The 27,663-nt window shown below is 42.8% G+C and overlaps 1 protein-coding gene across 4 annotated transcripts in view; it reads left to right on the forward strand.

Annotated features, from left to right (window-relative positions):
- The window catches only part of NETO1 (neuropilin and tolloid like 1), a 766,912-nt gene extending 739,461 nt beyond the window's left edge, over nt 1–27,451 (forward strand). The window contains exons 9-11 of one of the 4 annotated variants that reach the window (XM_069219884.1): nt 22,767–23,325; nt 24,265–24,339; nt 25,425–27,451. In XM_069219884.1, coding sequence (XP_069075985.1) covers nt 22,767–23,325; nt 24,265–24,325 — 620 coding nt within the window. In that variant the 3' untranslated portion in view covers nt 24,326–24,339; nt 25,425–27,451. The remainder of the gene's footprint in view (nt 1–22,766; nt 23,326–24,264; nt 24,340–25,424) is intronic. The other 3 variants (XM_069219887.1, XM_069219886.1, XM_069219885.1) reach the window with 3 other exon arrangements.
- Nucleotides 27,452–27,663: the final 212 nt, after the last annotated feature.

Raw genomic sequence — 27,663 nt, forward strand, 5'->3', positions numbered from 1 at the left:
AGCAGATCACGATGCCTGTGAATGCTTTTTCAAAAATAATCAGTTTTTTTTTTCTAATGCAGTCCGTTTTCCTTTAAGGAAAACGAGATATATAAAAAAAAATTTAAAAAGTGTCCTTTTCATTTTTTCAGAGTAGAACAGGACCACTGCCTGTTCTGAAAATATGTGTACGCCCCATTAAGAAAGGGGAAGGAGTTCCTTTGGGACCCCTTCCCGTTGGCGAATGGTTACCACCAACCTGAAGCTGGTAGAAACTGCAAATCTTTTTCGACCGCATTCACAGTCACAAAACATTCATACATGCCAGTGCTATTCGGTTTCAGGAAGGGACGCTTTAAACATGCCCGTTCCTAATACCAAATCGCAAAAGTAAAATGTGATTTGGTCATAAGTTACTGAATCGTATTTTGCCTTTAGTACATGGCAAAATGCATTTTACTGGTCACAAACGGCCCAATAGGCCTCTTGTGACCGATAAAACGGTTTGCACATCTGGACAAAAAAGTTGAATCTAATGTTGAAAGTGAGAACCACATTACAGTCTGAAATTGAGGAATCATTGCCTGACCTAACTGCACATCTGAGAGCATTAAAAACATTCAGACCAGAACCCAAACTCTCTAATGCCTAGAACTTCAGCCTGACAACAGAGCTTATCCACCTCTTACTTGAAAACCTCCTGAAGACAAACTCTATAGGCAGTCTTTCATCATCTCCTGCACCAAAAGGAGCAGCAGTGAATAATACCAGGCAGGAGAGCTTGCCAAGTATTTCGTCTCCCTCCTCTTTCTCCCCCATTATGGACTTCTTAACTCCCTTTCATTACTTTTTAGTGACTAAAAAGCAATATGCTGTTTACTTCAGAAAACTCTCTAAAAATAAATGAATAAATACATTAGTTAAATAATAAATAAATAAATATATAAATACATAAATACATAAATAAATAAATAAATGTCTTCTTTTTCTGATAACAAAAATAGTAACATAAATGTTTGTACATGAAATAAAATGGTCAAAAGTGACTCCATCTCAAGCTCTTGGCTCAGGGTAGCCAGAAAATAGGAAACCTCATAGCACCATACAATTTTGGCAAGTGGCTTTCAAAGAAAAACTGCAAAAATCACCTCACTCTAATTTTCCATGCCCCTCCTACAAAAAGATGATCATATACATGTATGTGTTCAAATGGTTCTTGGAGTGGGTAAAGGCTAAAATTTCAGGCATGAAAAGTTCAGGTTTTGTCACAATTAGTATTTAATGTTTGGTATCTCTATGCTTGTAATCTCTGCCCTTAGCAAACAAACTCTCAGGTAAAAGTAAAGACAATGCACATTTTTGAAATGTTGGCTTGCTAGGGCCTGACTTAGATCTTGGCAAAGGGAATATTTCGTCACAAACGTGACTGATATCCGGTCTGCTGTATTACGATCCCCAAAGGATAGAAAGGGATCGTATTACGGCAGACGGGATATCCGTCAAGCTTGTGACGGAGTATTCCTCTCTGCCAAGGCCTAAATCAGGCCCTTAGATACCTGGGTTTGTGTTGTCAATAGAGCTTTGCCTGTCATTTATTGCTCTATAGTCACTGAACAGCATGACAAAGTCATGTAATTTTGTGCTCTTGAATATCTGTACAGAAACAGAGGCTTAACAGAAATCCAAACAAAATCATGGTCCGCCTTGGATAAAATGATGTCCTACAAGGACTGACACACACACAGTTCATGGACAAAGGGAAGGCCCGACCTGCATCTGTGTAGTTTTCAAATGCATAATTATAAGGAGGCAAGCTACCACTTTTTCTGCAAGGTCAGACCCGCAGTATATTTGAACTTGGGTTAATTTGATTGAATCTCACCAAATGTTCGACTACAATATTGATCTATGTTTTTCAAAGGGGGTAAACATTCCATCTTAACAAAACTAAATTTCTGTCACATTCACAAATATTGCTGCACGCGATATTCATTGCAAAAATGCTTTGAATTTCACTGCAGTAAAGTAGGTTTGAAGGGGTGGAGGGTTATCCCGCAAAATCCACTTTTTGCCTAATTTTCCCTTGCTATCATTTTAAATAGAAAGTTTGACAGTTTTGTGAATGTGCTTAAATCATTATTATTTATTTGTCAAAAGCCAACTTCATAAATGTCACACTACTCTAGTTTCCATACGTAGGTCTTCACAATACCCCTCTGGTGGTCCCCTTTGGTGAAGCCTCAACTGGTGCACTACTGCAGTTGAAGCACCTGATGTATGATTAAGGGTACTTTGCAAGGCCCATGCTGTCCAATCAAAGAAGTATTTTAGTTTATTATTGCTATATTAACTGTACCTGGGTAGGTGATTGGCCCCAAGCTGTATTGCCAGCAATATATTCATTAAGTTGATGGCCGCTAAGTTTAAATGTCATGTTTCACCACAAGTCTGCTGAACTATGGTGGCATTAAACCTCCCCCTGCATTGCAGTGGAAAAAGAGTGCTCATGCTACTAATCAGCAGGGAAAATTAGTCGGTCTGACATGTAGGCACAATTACATTCTCCTTGCGATGCTGGTGTTGGAGACAGCTACCCTCTTCTGATACAGAGTGGGCCTTTGTCTCACCAGGTGGTTTGGTGTGTCTTGGAGCAGGTTATAGGAGTGAGTATTAATGATTCACTGGGAGAATTATTACTCTTTGCATTCTGGAAGTGCCGGTCCAGGGTAATGGTGCACGTGGACAGACAGGAGGAGTTGAATTCTCACTATTCTTTGTTGCATCACTTCCTTCACCACTGATATCTTGTTAGAGGTTCAGGCCCTGTGCAATGGTAGGCAGCACTGGGTCTAGGGAAATCTATGGACGTATGTGCAAGTGTCAGATGTCTGACCCATATTAAACGTTCAGCCTACCTGGAGCTGGACGTGGGCACCAAACTACTGCATGACATCTGCTGTACATGAAAAGTGACAAAGAAATGAGAGGCAGCACAGTACAGCAGTGGGAGTGCATGGAGTCCAACATCTACTGGGCATATTTTGCTTCTTTGAGATACTTTCTGAAATCCTTTGTACATGCAGTGGGCTTGGGCTGGCCTTCAATTCACCATGATGCTGCATGGAAAAATTGAGGCAGCTGTGTGCAAAGAAATGACCAGCAGGTACAGATTGAGGTGTGAACTCTGATTCTGTAACTATGTCCTGCTTTCCACAATGTCCTGCACCATGTCCCCCTGAATGACACAGACATTGAGGTGTATGACATGGTGGTGGGTTGTAAAGTGTAAAGTGGCAGTGGAGGAGAACTGCTGCTCGCCCTCACCAATTACGAGGAAGAGCAATGACTTGGGATGCCTGCTGTCTTCATGAGTCTGGCACTAAATGCATAGCTGAGTCAAGTGACTAGATGACGCAAAGGCTAGAAGGCAAGAAAATAAGGTGCCTATGCCACCTTACTTTACAATAGAAACCATGCCTGCACCTCCTAGTGGGGTTTAGAAAAACTCTGCATACTATCATTTACTATTTAATGCCTTTTTGATCTTCTGCAGTTTTATGATGCTTTTAGTACATACTGGATATTGTGAATGCTTTAATACATGTGTGCATCTGTGTGTGCTTAGTTGTGTACTTGTGTGTGTTGAAAGGTGACACTGCCACTACATATGCTGTATCTTTTCTGGGTGTGAGTGAAACGTGCTGTTGCTACTTATTTTGTACCTGTTTGTTTGTTATGGAGACTGTATATGTGATCTTGTATGGCCATAAGTGTATCTGTTAGGTGTGTGATTAAATATTGCACTGTTGATTGTGCTGCATATTTTGGTTGTTGAAAACACCCATGCAGTGCTGCCTATAAGGGGCCTATTACTTGCGAGAGGCAATTGGTCTCCTTCTCTGTTCTGTGTGTCCTCTGTCTACGAGTCACTTTTTAGTAGCTCTTCTTCATGTGAGAAAAGTTTCCTCAAGTTGTACAGTGCCGTTTTATTGGGAAACTAGAGCAGTCATTGTCATATATTTTTGTTATCACTACCCTCGTTCAACATGCTATATTCGCTCAAGAGCTTGGAGAAGGTGTGGTGCAAAATTGCTCACTTATTTCTTTAGTCTCTCCATATCTTTCCTCTATATAGTATATTACTTGAGAGTTATGTGTCAGAATATTTATATTCATCTATGTGCTTCTCTGTGAGTGACTGAAACTTTGCATGTCAATGTGTCACTGTATGTAAACTGGCAATCTGTGTTTGTATCAGTGTTGTTGAAACAGGAAATGTGTACTTAGTGAGAAATTTTGGAACTGTTATATAAGTCCTTTATAGGCCGATTGAGGAAAAGGTTCCTATGGATTCTCTGTTTAGTTTGTCATCCTCCGGTAGTAACCTGCAGCAGTGCTTAATTGGAGCTGGTGGTTTCCGGTGCTCAACATCAGCACTTAATTGTCAGTACTGGCAGTTATGGTGATCTGTCAAATGGTGGCGCTGTGTGTCTAATTTAGAGGTGAACACAAGAACTGTTGTTGATTAATTCAATATACATTAAAATGACTAACACCTGCTTCCTAAGCCATTCTTATAGCTTTGAGGCAGGAATAATCTGAATTGTCACACTTGTAGGAGTTTGAGAGTTATTAGCAGTGGTGGTTCCTCCTCTAGGGTGGAGGAGCGTTGCCCCAGCTGCTGCGAGTGCAACAGTAATCAAATGTGAAGAAATGAAATGGTCTCCTTACCATTTTTATTTGTTGTGCGTGCCACCAGCGAAAGCAGGGTTAGAGGTGATTATCTGATTGAATCAGCAGAGCAGTAGGGATGACACATAAAATGTGAAGTGTGTATGCTGGAATTGCTGGATATCTTGTGACGGCCAGTCCGAGATGTGCACTTCTACACGTACCTTGTCCAATATGTGTGTATTAACTAGCTGGGGATTGCACAGGCCCCCACTCTTAAAATAGTGCTGGGTGAGCCTGCTCCACCCAATCCTGATGTTTTAGGAAAACAGCATGAGAGCAATTGTGGGATTGGTTAGGTTCGTTTTAGTGTGAACCAGAACTTTCATCCGACCTCGAAGGTCAGCAGCTGCCTCGGAGGTAGAGCCAATTTTTGACCGAATAACCGTCTAAAGGGACAATTAAGGAAAAGGTTCTTCATTTGCTCATGCTGAGGTAAATGTGCCGGGAAGCTAGAGGTGTACTCCACACATGGCGAGGTAAGTAAAAATAATGTTTCTGGTGCTAAGGCCTCCCTTCGATCCCTGCAAATAACTTATTTCTCCTTAGTAAACAAAATCTATTGATTGGCCTTAAACACGGGGAGACATTTGGGTATCATAACTGATACGTGCTTTTCTAAGTGAAAGTTGCTGCGTGACGATTGATTAGTCTCATTAGACGTGTTAGCCTCTAACAGATGAGATGAAGAGGTGATATGATTCGCTTTTAGCCAGGCCACAAGAACTGGCAGAGTGGAATGTATACTATAAGTAAATCACATCTGTTCTTTGCCAATTCCTCAAGGAGAGCAGTTGCGAGTGGAGGGTGTGTTTCAAGTGTGATGGAGAGTCCAGGGTCAAGAGCCCACAGAAACGCATTAGGGCCCAGATTTATACTTTTTTAGCACCGCATTTGCATAATTTTTAGATGCAAAAGTGGCGCAAACTTACAAAATATAGGCCCATATTTATACTTTTTTAGTGCTGCATTTGCATCATTTTTTGACGTAAAATCGGTGCAAACTTGTAAAATACAATGGTATTTTGTGCTTGCCCATTTTTGCATCAAAAAGTGGCGTAAACCGGTGCTAAAAAAGTTTACATTTGGGCCGTAATTGAATTTTGTAAGTTGCACCTCTTTTGCATAAACAAATTACGCAAATTCAGCACTAGAAAAGTATACATATGGGCCTAAGCATGCTGCTTGGTATGTCTTCCAGCCCAAGAAAAGCAGCAAGAAAGTTCTGACATCATGAGGTAGAGAATCGATCTTCTCTCACTCATAAGAATAGAGAGGAGGTCAAGCAGAAGACCTCACAGCGGAACTCAAGTGACTGTTCCGCGGGTCCAGCTCATGTAGACAGGACGCTGTGAGCAGTGAGAAGTTAGCTCTTTTGAAGAAAGCTTGAGAGGTGAATCTAGTTGTGTGAGGGCAGAAAGAGGCTTTGAGTGATAACCACGGGTGTTACTGTTGAGGGAAGCTGTGCCAGTGCTGGAGGAAGCTGTGAGTGGCAAAAGCATGTCTCACTTTTTATAGTGCTGTGTGAGTCCTGAAGGGAGTGTATTTATGCAGTTGTCACTGCTGAAGTGAGCTGTGAGTACTGGCTACAAGAACTGTGAGACAGCTGGTAGAAGCCTGTAAAGCTGTCCCGGAGCCTCTACAATTGCTCAGCTACTAAGGTACTTCAGTCTGGTGAGCACAACAACACTGCAGATGTTTGCAACAGAATTTGCAGGTCCCTCTTTCTAATTCCATTAGCACAGCTCAATGGCCTTACGCTTCTGATGCAGAGACCTCAGTATACACCTCACATCTCACATATGGATTGTACTGCTGTCCTGCAATCTGATCTTTTGGTGGTTCCTGACCATGAACAACAAAGTTGAAAGTGGAAGTTTGATTACAAGGGTTGTATTTTGAATCAGGACATTAATGCAGCAATAGCTAGATGTGAATCTTGCTGCCTCCTGTGGAAAAACATTTCCTCTTGGACAACTGTGAAGTGGTCTACAGCAATACAAACCCCTCAGATAATTAATGACTCTCATTTAAAGCCACATATAAAAAGGAAGCCTTACAGTAGCTTCCAGTGTAGGTGCACTAAGTAACATCAGTATCTATTTACCTACCATCTTAGATTGTTCTGTAATGCTTTTTACACTAACAGCTTTTTCACCATTTTCTTTAGAAAAATGTGGTGTAAAATGCACGATTTGTCCACTATTTCTAAACATTTTCCTAACAGACAAGCCTCTGTTACCTCCATGGGACAGTTGAGCTTGTCCGCTTCACTCCCTAGATTTTTGTAATTAGGGACAGTCTTTATGCCCCACCAATTTTCAGTGTCAGCAGCCATCACTGGTTATTAGTTATGTTGGTACTGTCCTTTGTAGTACTGGCAATGGAAATGGGTGGTTGGTGTAAGCAGTAGTGGCCTCCTGACGAAGGCCCTGGCACTTGTTTTGCTACAATTTAAGCATTCATTGTCCTGCAGGATTGTCTTGCTTCTCGGGTGTCTGTTACTTGCCCAGCACACAGTCAGTCTGGGCTGCCAAATGCCCTGCTTCTTTTTGTTTGCTACAGAGTATTATGCAGGATAAATGATCTGTGAAGCTATGAGACATCTTAATCTGCTTAGAGTGCCTAATCACTATGAGAGAAATGAGAGACTGTGAAGCCTAGTGAGGTCCGACTGGATTTCCTTCTTGAGGTCAACAAACTGTTAACAGACCTGCAGGTGGTGCCTATGAAGGGCCGCTATGTGTTTGGAAGGTGACTGATGGTGCTTCTGCACTAAAGAAGTTGACCTGTACAGAACAGCATTAGAAATATATTTACCTTTATTTGCACTAATAAGAAGTAATATGAAAACTTACAATGAAACTGGTCTGAAGCTGCAGGGAAGCAGCCTAAACCAGGAGGTGACCACCGTAAAATACTCTAAAAACCTCCACATTTTCCAGATACAGTTTATGGCAGTTCAGCCCCGGAGACTCAAAAGCATGAGACCCCTTGTTAGGCTTATAGGTTTGCACAGTATAAGTGCAAAGGGAAAATACAACTGAGTGGTTTTACGAGTCATAGGAAGCTTTTTTGCAATGCTCTGGAATGTGTTGGAAGCTTGACATGTTCACACATCTCAATAGACTGCTTATAAAACCTTAGAACTCTAAGGTAACTCCTTATGGAATGCAGACTGTTTAACAAGAAAGCCTAAGAATGAAGCTGAGCGTGATGAAATGTGGTCCATAACTGGTGAAGGTACACGTAATGACTGGATGTTTGCATAACCTTCCCTCATCCATGCATGCTTGTTACTTATGTGACTGTGATTTAAAGTGAGAGTTTATAGAACTGCTGTTAATTTCTGGTGTCTGTGTTTTGCATTTGAGAGGAAATTAATAATTTCAAAAGTGTTTCTTAGGACATTAGTTGACGTATTGCCTGGCTCTTTGTATTAGATTTCCCCTAACACCTGACTGCTACTCTAGGAGTGTTCTCTTGTTTGAAACCTGTCTGCTTTCTGTTACTAATGATCCCAATCAGGGGGTTGTCTAATTTTCCGAAGGTTGATTGAGCTACAGGGTAGGACTTAATATGTGGCATGGTGATTCCCCTCATTTTGAGTAGGACCATCTTAACTTCTCAAGACAGAATGGCTGGCACTTAAAAAAATTCTTACAAGATATCTTTCTCTTTAATCTTTTCTTGCAGATTCTTTAAGATACTTTTAATTGTGTGCATGAGTGTGTATGTTGAGAGGGGAAGTATCCACTCCACTTCAGGTACATTATCTAAATCCTTACGTCAGAGACTAAGACCAAAATAGCCTACAAAGGGAACAAGAAGGGCATTGACTGCTTTGTGAGTGGGAATTCATATTTTTGATGATAGGGTATTCTGCCACAAAATAGCCAAAGTGAGTACTTCTAAGGCCAACACCTTCCACTCTTGCAGACAGGTAACTGATTGGATGCCTCTGATAGCAGATAACCATCATGTATAAATAAATCAAAACATAGTAGGGTGGAGGAGAATTGATTTGCATTATTGTACCATCATTGCACAATAAATATTTAGTTGGTTGAGTTGTTCAACAGAATTTCGAAATGATAAATTCAGTGGCAGAATCTTTGAGAAGAGCTACCACAAGCTTATTTCAGTTATTTTGATTGAACAGAGGACCATTATATTGAAAGTGGTTGATATTAACTGCTTTGAGATTGTTTTTGGACTCCCTGTGAGACAAAATGTTATGTCGGAAAAGAAAGACTTGGCCAGAATTCCAGCGGCTCTAATTCAAAACGTTATGGGCTCTTATTTGGACCTCTAACATTACTAGGCCAACCCACTAAAAAGCCAATCCTTGTAACAGATTTGCAACAAGTGAATTATGATTAATGCGATTGATGCACCTTCCTGCACAAAAACAATCCTGCATGGAATGCAAGCACACTTGCACCATGGTGCAAGGGTGCCTGTGTTGGGGTTTGGTAGCCCATTGTGCACCAGTGCAGAGGAAAAGGACACAAATGCGCCATATTCTATAAATATGTTGCATTCCTGCCCTTTCCCTGTGAAGCAATGCATCGTAGCAAGGTAACCTGCTGTGCTGCCCTGTGCCATATTTCTCTGTGTCTGCCCCCGGGAAAATGAGGCAAGCCCTATGTCAGATTTATGAAGGTACGCAAGGCCACTTTGTGTGGCAGTGCGTGGCTTCATAAATCTGGACTAATGCAACAAATCACAAATCACTGCTTTGTGCTACTCTGCCATGGGAAAGCGTTCCATGGGCATTGCGTGGCAATTTCCCAAGCAACTCCCATGTTTTTTTATGCATTCCCAGATTCACCAAACCTGGTAAACCTGGGAAGGCAACAAAATCCTATGCCTGCCCTGGGGTGGCGCAGCAAGGAGAAATTTCATAGAAAGAGGAAAAGGCCTCTCAGGATTGTTTTTGTGCAGGAAGGTGCACCTTCCTGCACAAAAACAATCCTGCATGGAATGCAAGCACACTTGCACCATGGTGCAAGGGTGCCTGTGTTGGGGTTTGGTAGCCCATTGTGCACCAGTGCAGAGGAAAAGGACACAAATGTGCCATATTCTATAAATATGTTGAATTCCTGCCCTTTCCCTGTGAAGCAATGCATCGTAGCAAGGTAACCTGCTGTGCTGCCCTGTGCCATATTTCTCTGTGTCTGCCCCCGGGAAAGTGAGGCAAGCCCTATGTCAAATTTATGAAGGTACGCAAGGCCACTTTGTGTGGCAGTGCGTGGCTTCATAAATCTGGAGTAATGCAACAAATCACAAATCACTGTTTTTTGCTACTCTGCCATGGGAAAGCGTTCCATGGGCATTGCGTGGCAATTTCCCAAGCAATTCCCATGTTTTTTTATGCATTCCCAGATTCACCAAACCTGGTAAACCTGGGAAGGCAACAAAATCCTATGCCTGCCCTGGGGTGGCGCAGCAAGGAGAAATTTCATAGAAAGAGGAAAAGGCCTCTCAGGATTGTTTTTGTGCAGGAAGGTGCACCTTCCTGCACAAAAACAATCCTGCATGGAATGCAAGCACACTTGCACCATGGTGCAAGGGTGCCTGTGTTGGGGTTTGGTAGCCCATTGTGCACCAGTGCAGAGGAAAAGGACACAAATGTGCCATATTCTATAAATATGTTGCATTCCTGTCCTTTCCCTGTGAAGCAATGCATCGTAGCAAGGTAACCTGCTGTGCTGCCCTGTGCCATATTTCTCTGTGTCTGCCCCGTGAGTGCAATCACCTTATTAACACAAATATTTTGTCCCTGAATCCATATCTAACAAATTGTGGTGTACATTCCATAGACACTTGGGGGCAAATGTACAAGTCATGTGGTGTAGGGCAGTGCAGCAGGTGACGGTAATGTGCAGCACAGATGGAAAGAGGAAACAATGAGGATAAATAAATATATTTCTCCACATTGCCCTGGGGAGGCATGCAATTTTGATGCATTCCCAGGTTTACAGATTCTTGTAAATCTGAGAGTGCATCAAAACCCATGGGTATTGTGTGGGGACACCCATCACAATGCCCATGGTATGCCTCCCTGATGCAGTGTAAGGCAACAAAGCGACTTGCACCATATTTACAAGGGAATAAAATGCCATGCAAAGAGGCTTTGTGTGACCTTGTATGTATGGGTCTGCACCATACGCTGTCTTGCATCACAAAAAGTGGCGCACCAGCAGCACATGGGCCTTGTAAATATGCCCCTAGATTGAGGGACATCGAACAGAATAGAGAATCGCAGATATAATGAGGGCTGTATAAAATGTAAAGCTGAAGGGATACTAGCTAAGATTTGACCTGAACGACCTTGATGATATTACTGTATTTCAGCATATTGATTTTCAAGGCACTCAGCAACGCATGGCATTGCTTGTGGACTATAAAGGATCCAAAGCATTCTCATTGAAAAATGGTGCAGCTGCCAATTTCCTGTTTAAGGCTGACCTCACCAATGAATTCTTGTAAAAGTGTTTCATTTGCAATGCAAATGGGAAGAGTACCTATATAATAAGAGAGTATTACATATGTATGTGTATGCTCTTTAAATTTTATAATGTCGATTCTGCCGTCCTGAGAGTGTTGAGCAAGGTGTAGTTAAGTTTGATACTCAATGTGTAGCTTCTCAACGGATAGCCATGTTTGAAGCCATCTGGGATAAAGACACCCAGATCTAAGACAGAGCGTTTATGGGAATAACAGTGTACTAAAATAAAATGTGTTAATTATCTTTGCTGTTCCATTCAAAGAAGCAGTATATGAAAAAAGTGCCAGCTAATCATAGGCTGACAGCCCCCCACTCGGTGCTGAGAAATGCCTTCCATGCAGCTTCTATTCTAAAACATCTTTTTTGTCATATATTTCTTTGCTATTGCAGATGGCTTCAGTGCTAATCTCTTGCAACTGAAAGAGAGAAAGAGAGGTGCTTCCAGGAGAGCTAAATTGGAAAATACCTAATTTTCTTTTCTACTCATTTGTGCTCTAATTAATGTTAGGGCATTTGTTTTTTGGCTAGACATCCATTTCTCTTCTCACAATGCATCTGAATGCCCTTAAGTATTTAATTAACATGAAGAAAGGTGTGTATGTAATGCCTAGAACACAACCAATGCACAGTGATTCTCATGGCCCTGTCATGCTGGCTTCAGTGGGACAACAGGCTACGTTCCTTACCCTACCTTTTCAGACCTATGGTGGAGGGATGCAGTTATCCCATAGTCTTCTTTACCCTTCCCTAACTTTTGTTTATTTTCCTGGAGACAATCAGACATTTTGTGACAGGGTATAAAAATTACCTACTATGAGGATACTTATCAATAAATAATATTGTATTCTTGAAGAATGAGAGGGGTGATGGGTGTGTCTGTGTGTTCGCCTTTGTATGTATTTGGGTGTATGTGTCTGTGTGATGGGTTATGTGTATGTGCATTTAAGACATCAATCACATTCACAAAGTTACGCTCCTTCTATTCTTCCTTCTCTTCTTTGTTTTTACTCTTTCACCAGAACTAAATTATTAATTTCAGGTGAAACATATGTTGTTACCTGGGAGAAGCCAAGATTAATTCCCCTAGGAATTTCGATCACCTTCTCTTTTGTACAGTGACTTTCTTAAGGTGATAGGCTAAGACTATATTGGCACATTTTCAGAACTAAATTTCATTTTAGTCCTTTATTCCTATTCCTACTGTAACCTTTAAACATGGTGAGCCCAAGGTGCATGAGAGTTTATCCCGTCTTTCTAAAAATAACTATAGAACGAGATCTGCAGAAGGGTAAGAAAGCTGCATTGGAAGATGTAGTTGTCCTAACTACTCACTATGGTGGTCATTTTGACATTGGCAGTGACTGTTAAAGTGGTGGTAATACTGCCAACAGGCTGGCGGTAATTACTGCTAAATTATGCCCATGGCGGTGATACCTCCCATAGACAGCCAATGTACCACACCAACCTCCAGGGCGTTAACACCACAGCGGCAGCCATCAACAGCCAGGCGGAAGACAAGGTACTGCCCACCATATTATGACATAGCATACTGCCACGATTTCTGGGGTGGTACCAACACCATCTAAAGCATGGTGGAAACATATCACAGAAAACGAAGAACTCACCATCAGAGACACAGAGAAGACCTCTGCTGCCATGGAACCGGAACTTCAAGTCTTCCTGATGCTCTTCTACACCATACTTCACCTGGAACACCAACGCCGACAAATACGACGAAGGTGAGTACAGCTGCCTAGCACACACGGGAGGGAAGACGGAAAAGGAGAGTGACACACACACACACAACACATAACATTCACACACACACCATACACACAAACAGCTACAGAATAAAACCAATGTCACAGGACCCACGTGATAATAATGCAAGGACTACTTAGAGGTTTAACTGATACTGTAATTTAATGCCAACAGCCAACATATTGTCAACGCGATAACAAAAATAGGCGTCAATGTCCAGAAAGGGCCAATGGCCAATCCAAAGTACAAAAGTCCCACATGGCCACAGGGCACTCATTCCAAGCCCCAACTTGATTCCTGACATTATCCAGACTACCCTGTGCAGGGGCATCATGTTGGAAATGGGCAGGCACCTCAGGGGGAAGCGGGTGGGAGTGGAGGGTACCTCAGCTCAAGTGGGGAACATGCCCACTGGTTCTGGAGGGGGCTCCATGCCTATTTCTCTTTGCTGGGGAGTGCAAGGCCACAGTCTCTGAGGTAGGGAACTTGCCCACTGGTTCTGAAGAGGGTTCCATGCCAATTTCTCTTTGTTGGGGAGTGCAAGCTCACAGTCTCTTTGAGGTGGGAAACTTGCCCACTGGTTCAGGAGGGGGCCCCTTGTACAACAGTTCCTGGAGGGTGGCCTACATGCCCTCTGCTGGAGGTGAGGGCTGCTGTGTCTCTGTTGGAGGTGAGGGCTACTGTGCCTGTGCTGGAGGTGGGGGTTCCTTGCCCACAGCTGGAGGTATGGGCTGCTGTGCCACTGTTGGAGGTGACGGCTGCTGTGTCTCTGCTGGAGGCGAGGGCTGCTGTGCCTGTGTTGGAGGTGGGGGCTCCTTGCCCACTGCTGGAGGTGAGGGTTGCTGTGTCTCTGCTGGAGGTGAGGGCTGCTATGCCTGTGCTGGAGGCGAGGGCTCCCTGCCCACTGCGCTGGAGGTGTTACCCTGGCTGCCTCTGCTGGAGGTGAGTGCTCCTTGCCCACTGCTGGTGGAGGTGTTACCCTGGCTGCCTCTGCTGGAGGTGCGGGCTCCTTGCCCACTGCTGGTGGAGGTGTTACCCTGGTTGCCTCTGCTGGAGGTGAGGGTTCCTTGCCCATTGCTAGTGGAGGTGTTACCCTGGCTACCTCTGCTGGAGCTGGGGGCTCCTTGCCCACTGCTGGTGGAGAAGGCCTCTGCCTCTCTTTGGTGAAGGAGTAGGAACCTTCCCTTTTTGGTTGGGGGAGTGGAATCCTTCCCTTTCCTGGGTAGTGGAGTGGGATCCTTCCCTTTCTTGGGTGGTGGAGTGGGATCTTCCCTTTCTTGGGTGGTTGAGTGGGAACCTTCCCTTTCTTGCCTCCATGACTAGGAGGTGCCTCCACTGTCCCAGTCTAATTTCCCTTGCTCTTCACCACCCTAGTCCTCCCTTTCTGAAGTGGAGGTGTGCTCACAGTAGGAGTGGCAGCCGTCACACTCTGGGGCCCCTTTGTGCCAGCAGCAGTTGACGTTATGGGAGCAGTAGCAGACTGTTTTCCTGAGGGGCTGGGCTGGGTTGTTGGGACCCTTCTCATACGGGCAGGAAGGGGGTGGAGGGTGAGGGAAGAGGTCAAGATGGGCAAGGAAAAGCTTTTTAGGGACGTTGGGGTGGGATGAGGGAGGAGGGATGGGAGTTGAGGTTGACGGAGTGGTTGTTGGAAGGGTATGTCTGCTGGACTTGGGTGCAGGTGCATGGGCAATGTGCTGATGTGAGGTGGGTGACTATTAGGAGTCTGGGTGTGTGCCTTTGTGTCTCTTAGGGGGGGCAGACAGGGTGGGAAAGGACAGAGCGGACACGTGGACGGATGTTGTGGAGGTGTCTGGAAGTGCGGTGTGTGTGCTGCTTGTTGTGGTGATGTGGTGGTGGCTATTGATGCAGTGCATGCAAGGGTGAGTGTGGATGTGACTGTGAGGGAGGAGGAGGAGCAGGAGGGGAGACAGTGCAGGCAGTGGATGTTGTTGTGAATGCAACTGTCTGTTGTTTGTGTGAGTGCTTCTGGCCTGACCTGTGCTGCCTGTGTTTGACTGTGCCACTCTTGTGTGATGTTGTGTGTGTATGCCTATCTGTATGTGTGCATGGGATGGGTTGGGGTTGAAGTGACTGGGACTGGAAAGTGGTAGTTGGAGGGGGGACGGTAGGACCGGGGACACTGGTGGCCATCATAGAGGAGGCCAGAACCTGAAACAATCTCCGTTAGGCCGCCAATCCACCGGGGACACCCTCCAGGTGTGCATTGCATTGCTGCATCTGGGATGCCAGCCCCTGGATGGCATTCACAATGGTTGACTGCCCTATTCAGATGGATCTCAGGAGGTCAATAGCTTCCTCACTGAGGGCAGCAGGGCTCACTGGGACAGGGCCTGAGGTGCCTGAGGTGAAGGAGATTCCCACCCTCCTTGGTGAGCGGGCACGGGCAACATGGTGGGGGGCTACCGAGAGGGCGGTGTTGGTACGGGGGTGGCGGTTGTACCTGTAGCTGGGGTGGTCCCAGAGGTGTCTGCCACCAACAGGGAACTTCCACCGGAGGAGGAATCAGAGTCAGTGTTGTCACCTCCTGTCTCTGCCATGGTGCTCCCCTCGCCCTCCGTCCCACTGGTCCCCTCGGCATCTGTGGACTCTGCCTCCTGGGTCCTGTGGGATGCAGCTCCCTTAGTCACTGGTGACGCTGCTCCTCCGTCAGATGATGCTAATGCACAAATGGACAGGATGGCAGAAGAAAAGAGGGGGAGAGAGAGAGAGAGATAGAGAGAGAGAGAGAGAGAGAGAGAGCACTGGGTCAACTACAGCACCAACACCACAGTTGGCATACACATTACCATCACACACAGGGATCAGGATTGTGCACTATGCACTGCACTGGCATTCAAATGGCTAGATGCCACAACAAGATGAGAACCAACCACCACCAAATGCACACCTCCTGGTACCCACTAAGCCCTGTGTGACTTGGAATTCAACCTAGTTAGGTTGATAGATATTGCAATACATCCATTTACCTTGAGCTGGATCATGCAACAATGTCTGACCTGGCATTAAGGGGCACCCACTAACTGAAACCCACCACCAGGATCCCATGCCACCTACCAATAATTGTTGTGACGTTCACTGTACTCACCCCCTTGTGGCTGCTGTAATGCCCTCAAGCGCCCATCCAGCTCTGGGTAGGTCACTGCCAGTATGTGGGCCATCTGGGGGGTCAGGTTCCGATGGGCACCCTGCCCTCGTTGTGAGGTCATCCCCAGCTGGGCCTCTGTGGTCTTCTGGGCCCAGCCTCTCAGGTTTTTCCCACCGTTTCCAACAGTGGGTGCTCCGCCTGCTGTAGACCCCTAGGGTCTGCACATCCTTGGCGATGGCATGCCCCAATCCCTTCTTCTGATGGGCACCGACGGGCAGAGGTAATCCAGACAGGGGGACACCATTAAACATACAATCCAGCCTGTCACACATATGGCCCACAATTACCAGTTACATCTCCATTGCCACACACATCACCCGGTGCCTACCATGTACACTACCACCAGACATACCCCCCAAATGACACAATGCTTGCACACACATCTCCATGCAACCTGGTCACATGCATCGTGCCCATGGTGTACTCACCTGTTGGTCTGGAGGCCCATACAGCTGTTCATACAGGGTTAGGACCCTATCCACCAAGTGCTCTAACTCCTCCGAAGTGAAGACAGGGGCCCTTTCCCCGGTAACACTGGCCATGGCAGGATCCAGACACAGATCCCAGCAGCACACACAGTGGAGGTGTTGTCCTGTGGAAATTCAGGAATCAAGTGAGGTTATAGACAGAAAATGGCAATCACGTCCGCGGCGGTGTACACCGTCACTGCCGCGCTGATCCCCATTGGCCACTGTACTCCTTTTAGCCAATGACGATTAGCACGGCCTTCCGCCATGACGCCCAACACTGGCGGAGTTACCTGACTTCCACCTGTCCCTACATACAGGACAGGTGCTCACCATTTTATGGTGGTGGACAACATTCAGAAAATCGGTGAGAGCGTCATTGCTGTAAATTGCACATACATTGATATTCCCATTTTCCCATCACATTAATGCTCTATGTACACTGGGGTAGTGGTTCTATTGTTCAAATTGTTACACCCTACTCATTCTTGTGTCCCTTAGTTATCTACCACTGCGGATGGATTGGAGGAGACAAAAACGCGTATAAAGACCCCTTGTGGACTTGGCTACACTGGAGGGCAGACACATAATACTCACCTATAGACTGGACAGGGCCACAATTACAGAGCTGTGTGCTCAATTGGAGCCTGATCTGATACCATCTATCTGTCATCCCACTAGGATCCCCCCTCTTGTGCAAGTTCTATCCGTGCTCCATTTCCCTGCAACTTGATCTTTCCAAGTGACAGTGGGCTTGGCAGCAGGAATGTCACAGTCAGTGTTCTCAAACGTGCTGGCAAGGGTTTTGTCTGCCTTAGTCAAACACATGTGCAGCTACATTGCTTTCCCCCAGGTGGAAGATTTGGCCACTATGACTCAGGATTCTATGCAATGTCACACATACCTAATATTATTGGAGTGATTGATGGAATAGATATTGTGTTTGTTCCCCCCACCACCACAATGAACAGGTGTTCAGGAATCAGAAGAGTTTCCACTCACTCAATGTGCAAATGGTGTACCTGGCTGACCAGTACATGTTCCACATCACTGCCAAGTATCCTGGGTCAGTGCATGATGCCTTCGTCCTGAGGAATAGCAGCATCCCAAATGTGATGGCACTTCTACAGAGGCACAGGGTATGGCTAATAGGTGAGCCAGAGTCCCCACGCAATGTATGTCAGTGTAAGCCTTCAGGAGTTATCACTATACCATTCTGTAAGGCTAATGTTTGTCCCTCAATACTTGCAGGTGACTCTGGCTACCCAGAACTATCGTGGCTCCTGACCCCTGTGAGGAATGCCAGGAAAGGGCCTGAGAATCAGTATAATGATGCACATGGGTGGCTCAGGCAGATCATAGAACGTACCTTCGGGCTCTTGAAGGCCAGGTTCAGATGCCTCCATCTGACAGGTGGATCCCTGTGCTACTTCCCTGAGAAGGTTTACCAGATAGTTGTAGCATGCTGCATGTTGCACAAGCTGGCCCCCAGACTACATGTGCCTTATCTACAGGAGGAGGAGATTAGTGATGCCCCTGTGGCAGCAGTGGACCCTGAGGACAGTGAGGATGAGGAGGCAGAGGATGAGGATGTAGACAACAGAACATCAGTTACACGTCAATACTTCCAATGACACACAGGTGAGACAGTGGAAGTGACTATTCCTCTGTCTATTGATGTTTTCTGTGTGGCTGTAGATGGATGGAATTCACTTCCTTTGAATCTCAACTTTCACCTATGCCTTCCCATTTTGCAGATGTTGGTGTTATAACAACTGTATACTGATGTGACAGTTACAGACAGCTACAGGTCATTATTTGTATGCTATCACAGTGTTCAGGTCATTTGCACAAGATGTGACTGTTTCCATAATTGCACATTTTTATCACATAAAACACTATCACTGAAGTTGTGTTCAAGGGTGTTTATTGTAGTGCAAATTATAGATGGAAAAGTGCAATGGAATGGTGTGATGGTAGAGGTAAGTAAGCTTGGCATTGGGTTTAGTCACATGTGTAGGTCCACTGGGTGGGAAGGAGTGGAGGGATGGGAGTCAGGGTGAGGGTGTGAGATGGCATGCAGGTATGGGGGTGATAAGTAGTAAATATTGACTCACCAGTGTCCAGTCCTCCGGTTACTCCAGTGAGTCCGTCAGGATGCAGTATTGCCAAGACTTTCTGCTCCCATGCTGTGAGCTGTGGGCTGAGGAGGTGGGGGTCCACCGTCAGTCACCTGGATGGCAAGCTGGGCCTTGCTGCCACTGAAAGTACTTTCCCCATAGGTCGTTCCACATCTTCTTGATGTCGTCCCTTGTTCTTGGATGCTATCCCACAGCGTTCACCCTGTCCACAATCCTCTGCCATAGCTCCATCTTCATGGCAATGGATACTTGCTGTATCTGTGCTCCAAACAGCTGTGGCTCTACCCTGACTATTTGCTCAACCATGACCCACAACTCCTCATCAGTAAAATGGGGGTGCCTTAGTGAGGACTTGGATGTTGTGTCGTGTGTGTTGTGCAGAGTGTGTTGAATAATGTGGTGGGGTGTGGGATGTGGGGTACGTGACGGATGTCTGAGTGTTTGTTGTGTGTTTGTCTAGTTGTCTTTGTGATTTTCTTGTCTGTCTCGTGGCAATTTTATGGTGTTCGTAAAGGGTTGTGGGTAATGTGGATGTGTGTTTGAGAAGTGCTGTGGGTGGGTGGGTGCTGTGTGTGTATCATTGTCAAGTGTGTGTTTTGGTATTGGCCAATGTAGTGTTGTTTTATATTTGGGAGGTTATTCTGACTGCGTCAGTGTGTGCCACTAATGGTTTACCACCACTGAATGTCCAGCCATGGTGATTCGTAGGTCTTAATGTGATGGGTACTGTTTTGCTGGTGTAACGGTAAGAGTGTTCGTACCAACACTTTAACACTAACATTTGGTCTGGTTGATATGTGTTTGTGGCAGTATTCTGTTGGTTTAGTGTGTGTGTGTCATAATATGGTGAACGGATGTTCGCCTCCACAATGGTATGTTGGCGGCCGTCACTGCGGCGGTAAGCGGGATTTACTGCAGATGTCATAATGAGGGCCTATATCTTTATAGTAATCGCTTGTGAACTGTAAGGACAAAACGGGTGGGTGTATAGGTGTCCCCTTTCTCTTGTGATTCACAAGGATGTTTTTCAATAGTCTCTAACAGTTCTGTAAATTAGTGAAAGGTTATTGATGGCTCTCCACACAGTCCATCATCTGAGCTAGTCGCATGGGAGGTATACAAGTCTATTGATTGCTGGATGCTTCCACTCACATCCCATTAATATAGTGACATTGGCACCCATGTGCCATTTATGGGAAATGGGTTGCAAGAGCTGGATTTTGTTGCTATAAATGCTGAAGTGGAGATCTACTATCCCACTATCCCATCCATGAACCCAACACTGCATTTCTATATGGCTGGAGGGACATTTACTCATGATTTTTGGTGAGGTGTATTTACAGAGAACTGGTCCATTACCATTGCATATACTGTACAAACACAGTGCTGCATTGCAACAGTACCAAAAAGCATTTGCCCTTCCTCTCACTTGCAACACTAAAGGAATTTTCAAAATCATCCTGATTCAATTACTGTGGAGTGAAGTGATTTAGGTGGAAAATTCAGGGTAAAGTGCTGTAGAGTCATGAGAAAACAACACAATTGGCAATAAGGACTTCTTATCAAATAAACATTAAGATACAACAGAACAAGAAACTCCCCTTTCTACCTTTCTTTTAGATATCCCCTTTTTCATAGTGATTCATAATGATCCAGAAAAATAATCTAACAAATCTTCAAATCAGACAATAGTGACAAAGTATGCACCACTGGTTTCCAGTATTAGGTCACAAAGTAGATGTTTGCCAAAACATCATTTGTAGTGGTATTTGTAGGATTTTTGTTTTGATTGTTCTACAACTTATCAGAGAATGACAGAGTGACTATCCAAACTGACTAGTCTGTCCACGAACTATGATCACAAACACATCTAAAATTAGATTGCAGTTTTAAAGAAATGTGTACTCTATGGACCTATGTGTGTAAGATATAAATGTGACAGCCTTTGTTTAACTTGAGTTGCCTCTAAGCAATTCTTTAGTTAAATGTGGAATCCATAGCCAAATGCTTATTATTGTCTTTACAAAAAAGAACTACTGATGCTTAAGGTCTGCCAAAAAGCTATTAAGGGTGGATATTTGGTTTTCTTCTTGTTCTTAGTTAGCAAGATTCAGATTGAGCATTCCATCAATAATTTAAGACATAACAATTCAGTAATGGATTATTCTTTTAAATAATTACTATGGATCAGATTTGGTGGAAGCAAGGTCCCAGGACAGAGAAAAATATTTGCTATTGTACAGAGTTCAGTTTCATCAAGCTTACCCTGAGAAGAAAGATGCCCAAAACTGTGTGTTTGGTGTGCCATACTATCTACCAATTGGCAACATTACCTTCCCATGTTTGCAAAAACATAATCGATAGAATATGCCTCAATGTCGGAAAATGTTTAGTAATGTTTTAGTGACTTAGAGTTAATTTATATGATGTATGTGTTCTTCTGTGAGCATATTTTAATCCTGGTTTCAAACCATGTGCATAATTCTGAGTGTGTGGAGTCCAATTATTATTTTTCAGTATTGAGATTCTAGTAGAATTTATTTTGAAAGACAGAAATTAGAATTTGAATCAAATAAAGATGAGTGAACACAATGAAATGTGATATGCATATTCTTTTTCAAATGATAATAGAAATACAACACCATTGTAATAGTATTAATGTTATTGGAAATTAAGGTTTCTGAGAGATGACAGCCATATAAACCTGAGGGTCAAGTAGTGTTTATTTAGTGTTCCCTTTTCCTTAAATGTTGCTACCCTGGTGTCTAACCAGATATACATTAAGAAACATATTATAATTTGGCTTTATTCTGTGCGGGATGTAAAGTGCTTTAAAGTAATTTGGGTAATTTGAACATTTTTTCACTGTTAATGTGAAACCAGAGCAATATTGCAAGCAAACCTATTGCAGATTATTATCTTTACTGTCCTTCCCTCGATCCCTCCCTCAAAAGATCAACCCCAAACTGTTGGCTTTCAATCCAGCAGTTCTCTCATGGATGCCTGCTCAGAAGGTTGTAGCAAGAAGGACGCTGTAATCAAACACTCATATCAGCAAAGTTAGGAAAAATGATCTTATTGTAAAACTACATAATAACCTGTTTTATCTAGTGCTATCCAAATCAAATGTCCACTTTCTCATTTTCCATGATATGGTCTGAATTGAATCCCCCACGTACAGTTCTTTGTACAACTTCTCACGTATTAGATAAATGGGTGGAGTTACCACTAGCTAGGAAATACCCTTCCGTTAAACAAAGACCACGGTGACTAGGAGCAACTCCTTCTGTGTCAGGTGGAAACCTCTTCCTCACACTGATGTAAAGCTTCATTTGCAAACAAGCACAATAAATGCATGGCTGATGCATTGATAGCTTAAAACTTTGTGCATAACAACATCATGAGCATAAGCATGAGCAGAACTGTCAATACAAGTACCCTTCCAATGTTTGTACAATGTCAAAGCAAACTTTGGAGAACGATTTTGGTACAAGAGTGATCAGGAACCCCAGTGAAATGAATATTGAACATTACATTGATAGTGGTGACAGAGAATGCATTATACAAGATCACATCACCTTTTTGCTGAGCATATCTTGGACATTGTATGTGGGGAGCACCAAAGGGGCCTATCAAATCACACTGACATGATTGAATTTTCTAGTTACTCTATTAACCCCTTGGAAGGGTCCAGTGTACAAGTAACCTCATGACCACTAGTTTTCCACTGGCTCTCCCGTGTACCTATAGATGAAAATGGTTGTGTGGAAGGAATTACAGTCTTTGCATGTGGAAGGGAAAATATCCTTTACAGAATACCTCCCTGCCCTAGTATCGTTTACCATTGGATTTGTTACAACATCAATCAAGGTTTTATATCTTTGCAAGGCCTTCTGTTTTGTCAGCATTCTATTGCATGTTGTACACAAAGAAGCAATTCACAAATAAAATGTCACCTGAAAATTTTAAAAACTGATTTTATCTTTTATGTTTCCTCTGGCATGCAGAAAAACGGAAGGCCAACCTTTTGGACCAGCTCACCAATACTGGTGGAACTGTAATTGGGGTCACCTGTGGCATTGTGATCATCCTCATCATAATTTCGGTTGTGGTACAGATCAAACAACCTCGAAAAAAGTTCATCGAGAGGAAATCAGACTTTGATCAAACAGTATTTCAGGAGGTGTTTGAGCCTCCTCATTATGAGTTATGCACTCTTAGAGGGACAGGGGCTGTAGCTGACCTTGCGGATGTTGCAGATGACTTTGAGAACTACCATAAACTGCGGAGATCGTCCTCAAAATGCATTCATGACCATCACTGTGGATCACAACTGTCTAGCATTAAGGGCAGCCGTAGTAACCTCAGCACAAGAGAGGCTTCTATCTTGACCGATATCCAGCCACAGCCTATTAAGCCTATCCTCCAGCCCATGAGCAGAAGAAATATCCTTGTCATGAAGCATAGCTACTCCCAAGATGCTGCAGATGCCTGTGATATCGACGAAATAGAAGAGGTACCCACAACAAGTCACAGGCTTACCAGACATGACAAGTCTGTTCAGCGGTCAGTATCAATAGATTTTTGATGAAGACATTTCCTTGAGGACCGAGTGGCCGAAAAATGTTTTCTTCCTCCATTTATTTTTCGTCTTTAATTGTTTAAGTTTCTCTTTCCATTGTTGGGTAGACCATTATCTTTCTAACTCGCTTGCTCTTTTTCTTGTTGTCCTTATCAAACACACAGACACACAAACATGAGTAAAATATATAGCAAAAGAGAAAATGTACAAATACTTTTAGGATACCAAAGAAGTTTGAAGTTTTACATGCATGCAGCTTCCTAAAACCTGAAAGGGTGCCTTGAGATTGAAAATGCATCTTTCTTTTTAATTCAGTGCATGGTGTTGTTGCACTAGCCAACCGAAAACAACACAATATTTGTATAACATTATTTTACGGTTGCAACTTTGAATTATGTTCCTAATACTACCAGTTGCGAGGAGCATATGATTTATAAATTCTGAATAAGTTGGGCATATATAAATATCATATTCTCATCATATAGTGGCGTTTTAGTGTTTTTCTCCAGAGAAACAACACATACTGGCATGATTTTCTAAATAAAAAAGCTATTTTTACTCTGTATTCAATCTTGACTGCTTGTGCAAACTAATGATGAAGCATTTAGAATTAAAACGGTATAAACGAATTATTTGGAAACACGCAGAACTCAGACTTGTGTGTGTATCTGTGTTTTACTCTATGCACAGTGTGCGTGCTTACGTGTTTGTCTTCATGCGCTACTTAATTTCCTAGCATGTTCATGCCATCCACATCCTTTATGAACCATCACTCTTTAATGTGATTTTGCATGCGCCCTTGAATTTACGTATGCAGATTGATCGATTTATCAAGGTGCATTTATAATTTTCTGGATGTGTGTATATTTAACTTTTTCAATGCAAACATTATTATATTGAATGAAATAGCCATAACATTCCAGGTTCTGCCTCATTGGATCGTTAAGCAAACACGAGTCTGAATACAACACAACTAGGGTCTAAAGGCAGAAAACAAGGTAAGCCAGCATGCATTTTAACATATTATTGTACATGTACATATCTAAATATTGAATGTCATAACTTTGAATCACTGACTCGCGTTAAATTGATAAAAAGGAATTATGCAGGTATGGCTTCAGTCTGGGAATGAACTTACTGGTAAGTAGAAAAGAGGAAAAAAAGCTTGTAATGTGGGTTCATAGATATACATTTTACTCAGCACTAACACAAATATGTCCATTAATTACCAAGAGATGCGGCGGTAATACCAGGAAATATCCAGTCATAGAGTACATCTTGCAGTTTTTTTCTCAAAGTAGTTTCTGCCTTTACTTACTGCTGGAGAACATATGAGAAATTAACCTCCGAGACAATGGGCCTTATGTAGCCCTCTTGGCGGGCGGCCCACAGAACCTCTAGTTCTGTAGAAGCTATGACCTCCACTCCCATTTCAGAGAACTGTCCGCCCTGTTTAGAAATCAATACTTCCTTGACAGAGACATCCAAGACGACATTGGAGCCATCCACTGGTGGCTCTACTCCACGCTGAGGAAATCGGAGATTGTGCCATGTTGTTTTGACCTTGTTTAGCTTTTCTTGTGCTGGGGCAGGCCGTGGGTACCCCACTTCTAAATGTGGCACAGAGACAGCAAGTTTCGTGGGACTTATGAACTGACAGTTTATGGTGATTCAATTGTGACCTCTAGTGTTTCCAGTGAATATTTATAAATAATCAGGCCGAAAAAGTAAATACTGCAGCGGGTTTCAGTAGTACAATTACTGACCCACCGGTATATGCATTGTAGACTCATTTCATGCAGAAATGCAGAGTGTTTTGTACTTATAAAAGAAAGAGCAGCATGTGGAATGGCATGTATTATATAATGAATACACCGCATAAATATTTGGCATGCGAAAATGAACATGCAGTTTTTAATTCTCATTTTTTACACACCTTCAGATTATTTTTCAACTTTTCTGTGTATGTCTTTGTTTTAAAAGTGATAGCCTTGAAGATAGATTTGTCCTTCATTTTCATTGCATATTTTGTCATACCCTCCATTTCTTCGTAATTAATAAACTGTGTATATCTTTCCCTTAGGAGGAAGTCATGTAACCGTTTCTTTCTACTTGCAGAGAAGAACCCTTTGTACAAGTTTAATGACTGTGAAATAAAGATTCTGTATAGTGCAAATGAGTCTACTTTACCTGCAAAACAAGCCGAAGGACACACAGAGTGGATGCTTTTCTATAATAATTCCACACAGCCTTGGTCAAATACATTAGGATTACAGACAATTCCCTGCTGTGCAAGATTTCCCTTTACCACAATGACATTTTCTTTGTAATTTGGTTGCTGGCCACCAAGTGCTCCTTAGTTTTTAAATACATTTTGAGACTTACAGGAAACTTGAAGAATAAACGTATTCTTGATTGCAAATTTCCCAATTGTCTTTGGTTAACTCAGTATTTTTGTCGTTCCATGTCTCTGTTTTGGATTCCTATAGACCGTGGGTTAGGTGACGCCAATGCTTTTCTTTGAGATCTACGTTATGTGTGCATTGACCTCATTAAACAGTCTTCTTGAAAGTGGTACACTCTTGGTGATTCCAAACATGGACCTGAATACTTGAACAAACGAAAAAGGAAAACCAGTAATAGTGAAATATAGGATAGCTATATACTCTCCAGCCAGAGGCTTTGTGGACTAACCTAATGGCTTTCTGAAATCATGATGAACTGCATCACAAAGCAAAGAATGAAAGTACTGAATGGCGATAAGGAAGTGTAAGTTCAACGGGTCTCTCCAAACTCATTTGGGATTTGCCTTACCAAAAGAACAATGACGATAAAGCAAGCAGCAAACTGATTTGAGGAGCAGCACCCTAAATCCTCATTATCCAGATCTGAGTTTGTCAAAATATGTTTTCCAATTATTGTATCTATCATGCATCCACCTAGAGTAGCAATCTATACATAATTTGTCTAGTGCATTCATCAACATTTGAGTTGGTGAAAATTGAATCGGTTTTGCCAACTGCTTGAAGGTCTTCTTAAATAGCTGGTGACAGAAAATCATGTGATGACTTGCCACTAATAATGCAACTCTCTAGTCTGTGTGGACAAAGACATAGAAGGTATCATAGTTTCCATAAAATGTGTTAGTAAAATGAAACAAAAAATCTGATATTCTACAAAAGTTTCCTGTTGTAACTTTTGACTGCTTCCAGTTTATGGCACAACACCTTGGGTTGGAAGTTTGTTTGTTTTGTATTGGGTGATTGACAGTATAAGTGATTTCTGGTAAAATTGTGACTGTCGGAACAGCCAATCAAAATGTGACATTTCAAACAAATGATTTCATTCTCAAATCTTGCTGTTTGTGGTCCCAATATCTGCTACCTGTACTACTTGATTTGGTTATATGATTTTTTAAAAATATTTCCTTACTGATATGAACTGAGCAGAAGCAATTCTAGTTCTAAAGGAATGTATCCAAATTTATTTGCATGATTTGCATATTAGACATATTTTAATATTTGTTATGATATGTTTTTGAGTTGTGATAGCAATTGTGCACTGGATCATATATGTATAACACTAACAGTTCCAATGACAAAGATTGCCATTACCTTTTTAGACACCGTAAAACTTAAACAATATTTTATATTCTGCATGGGCTATGATAGGCTTGTTTCAACATTGATTTTTAGTTTGAATGGATTCCCTATATTTTTCAAAACAAACAAAAAAAAATGAATAAATAATTTGGAAATATGTATTAGAATCACAAGCTACCTGTCACAATTCCCTTACTAGAACATTACCTTTATTTAATTTAAAGTATGTGACATATCAAACACTCAGTGTCATGACATCAAACAGTTATATTTAGAACAAAGAATAGACATTAAAGAGATTGGGGAGAAGTTTGCTTGTGAAAGAGGAACTCAAATCAGAAAAAATCACTACAGACACCCTTAAGTATATCCACAATTGTAACATATAGTACTGTCAGGGGGATGTTCTGTCTGCATTTTTACAGATCACCTGGGATCAAGTTTTCCATTAGTCTGTTGACCATTTTTACATAACATTTGAATTAAATCAAAGCTGTTTTAATTACAGTTTGACTTAGTTTCTTTTTTCAGAGGATTTATTATTTTGGCTAAATTAAAAAGATGAATGCATGGTTACCTTTGACATTGTAAACAGCTACATTTAAAGGTTAGTTTTATATCTATCAATTGGAAAATATGTTGGTCATTCTATGTGGCATTGGCATTTTGCAAAAATTTCTCTGCTTTTGTGGTTTAAAGCAAGGAAAAAGGCAGCTGAGG

This window comes from Pleurodeles waltl, chromosome 2_2 (genome assembly GCF_031143425.1).
Source record: "Pleurodeles waltl isolate 20211129_DDA chromosome 2_2, aPleWal1.hap1.20221129, whole genome shotgun sequence".
NCBI classification, from domain to species: domain Eukaryota; kingdom Metazoa; phylum Chordata; class Amphibia; order Caudata; family Salamandridae; genus Pleurodeles; species Pleurodeles waltl.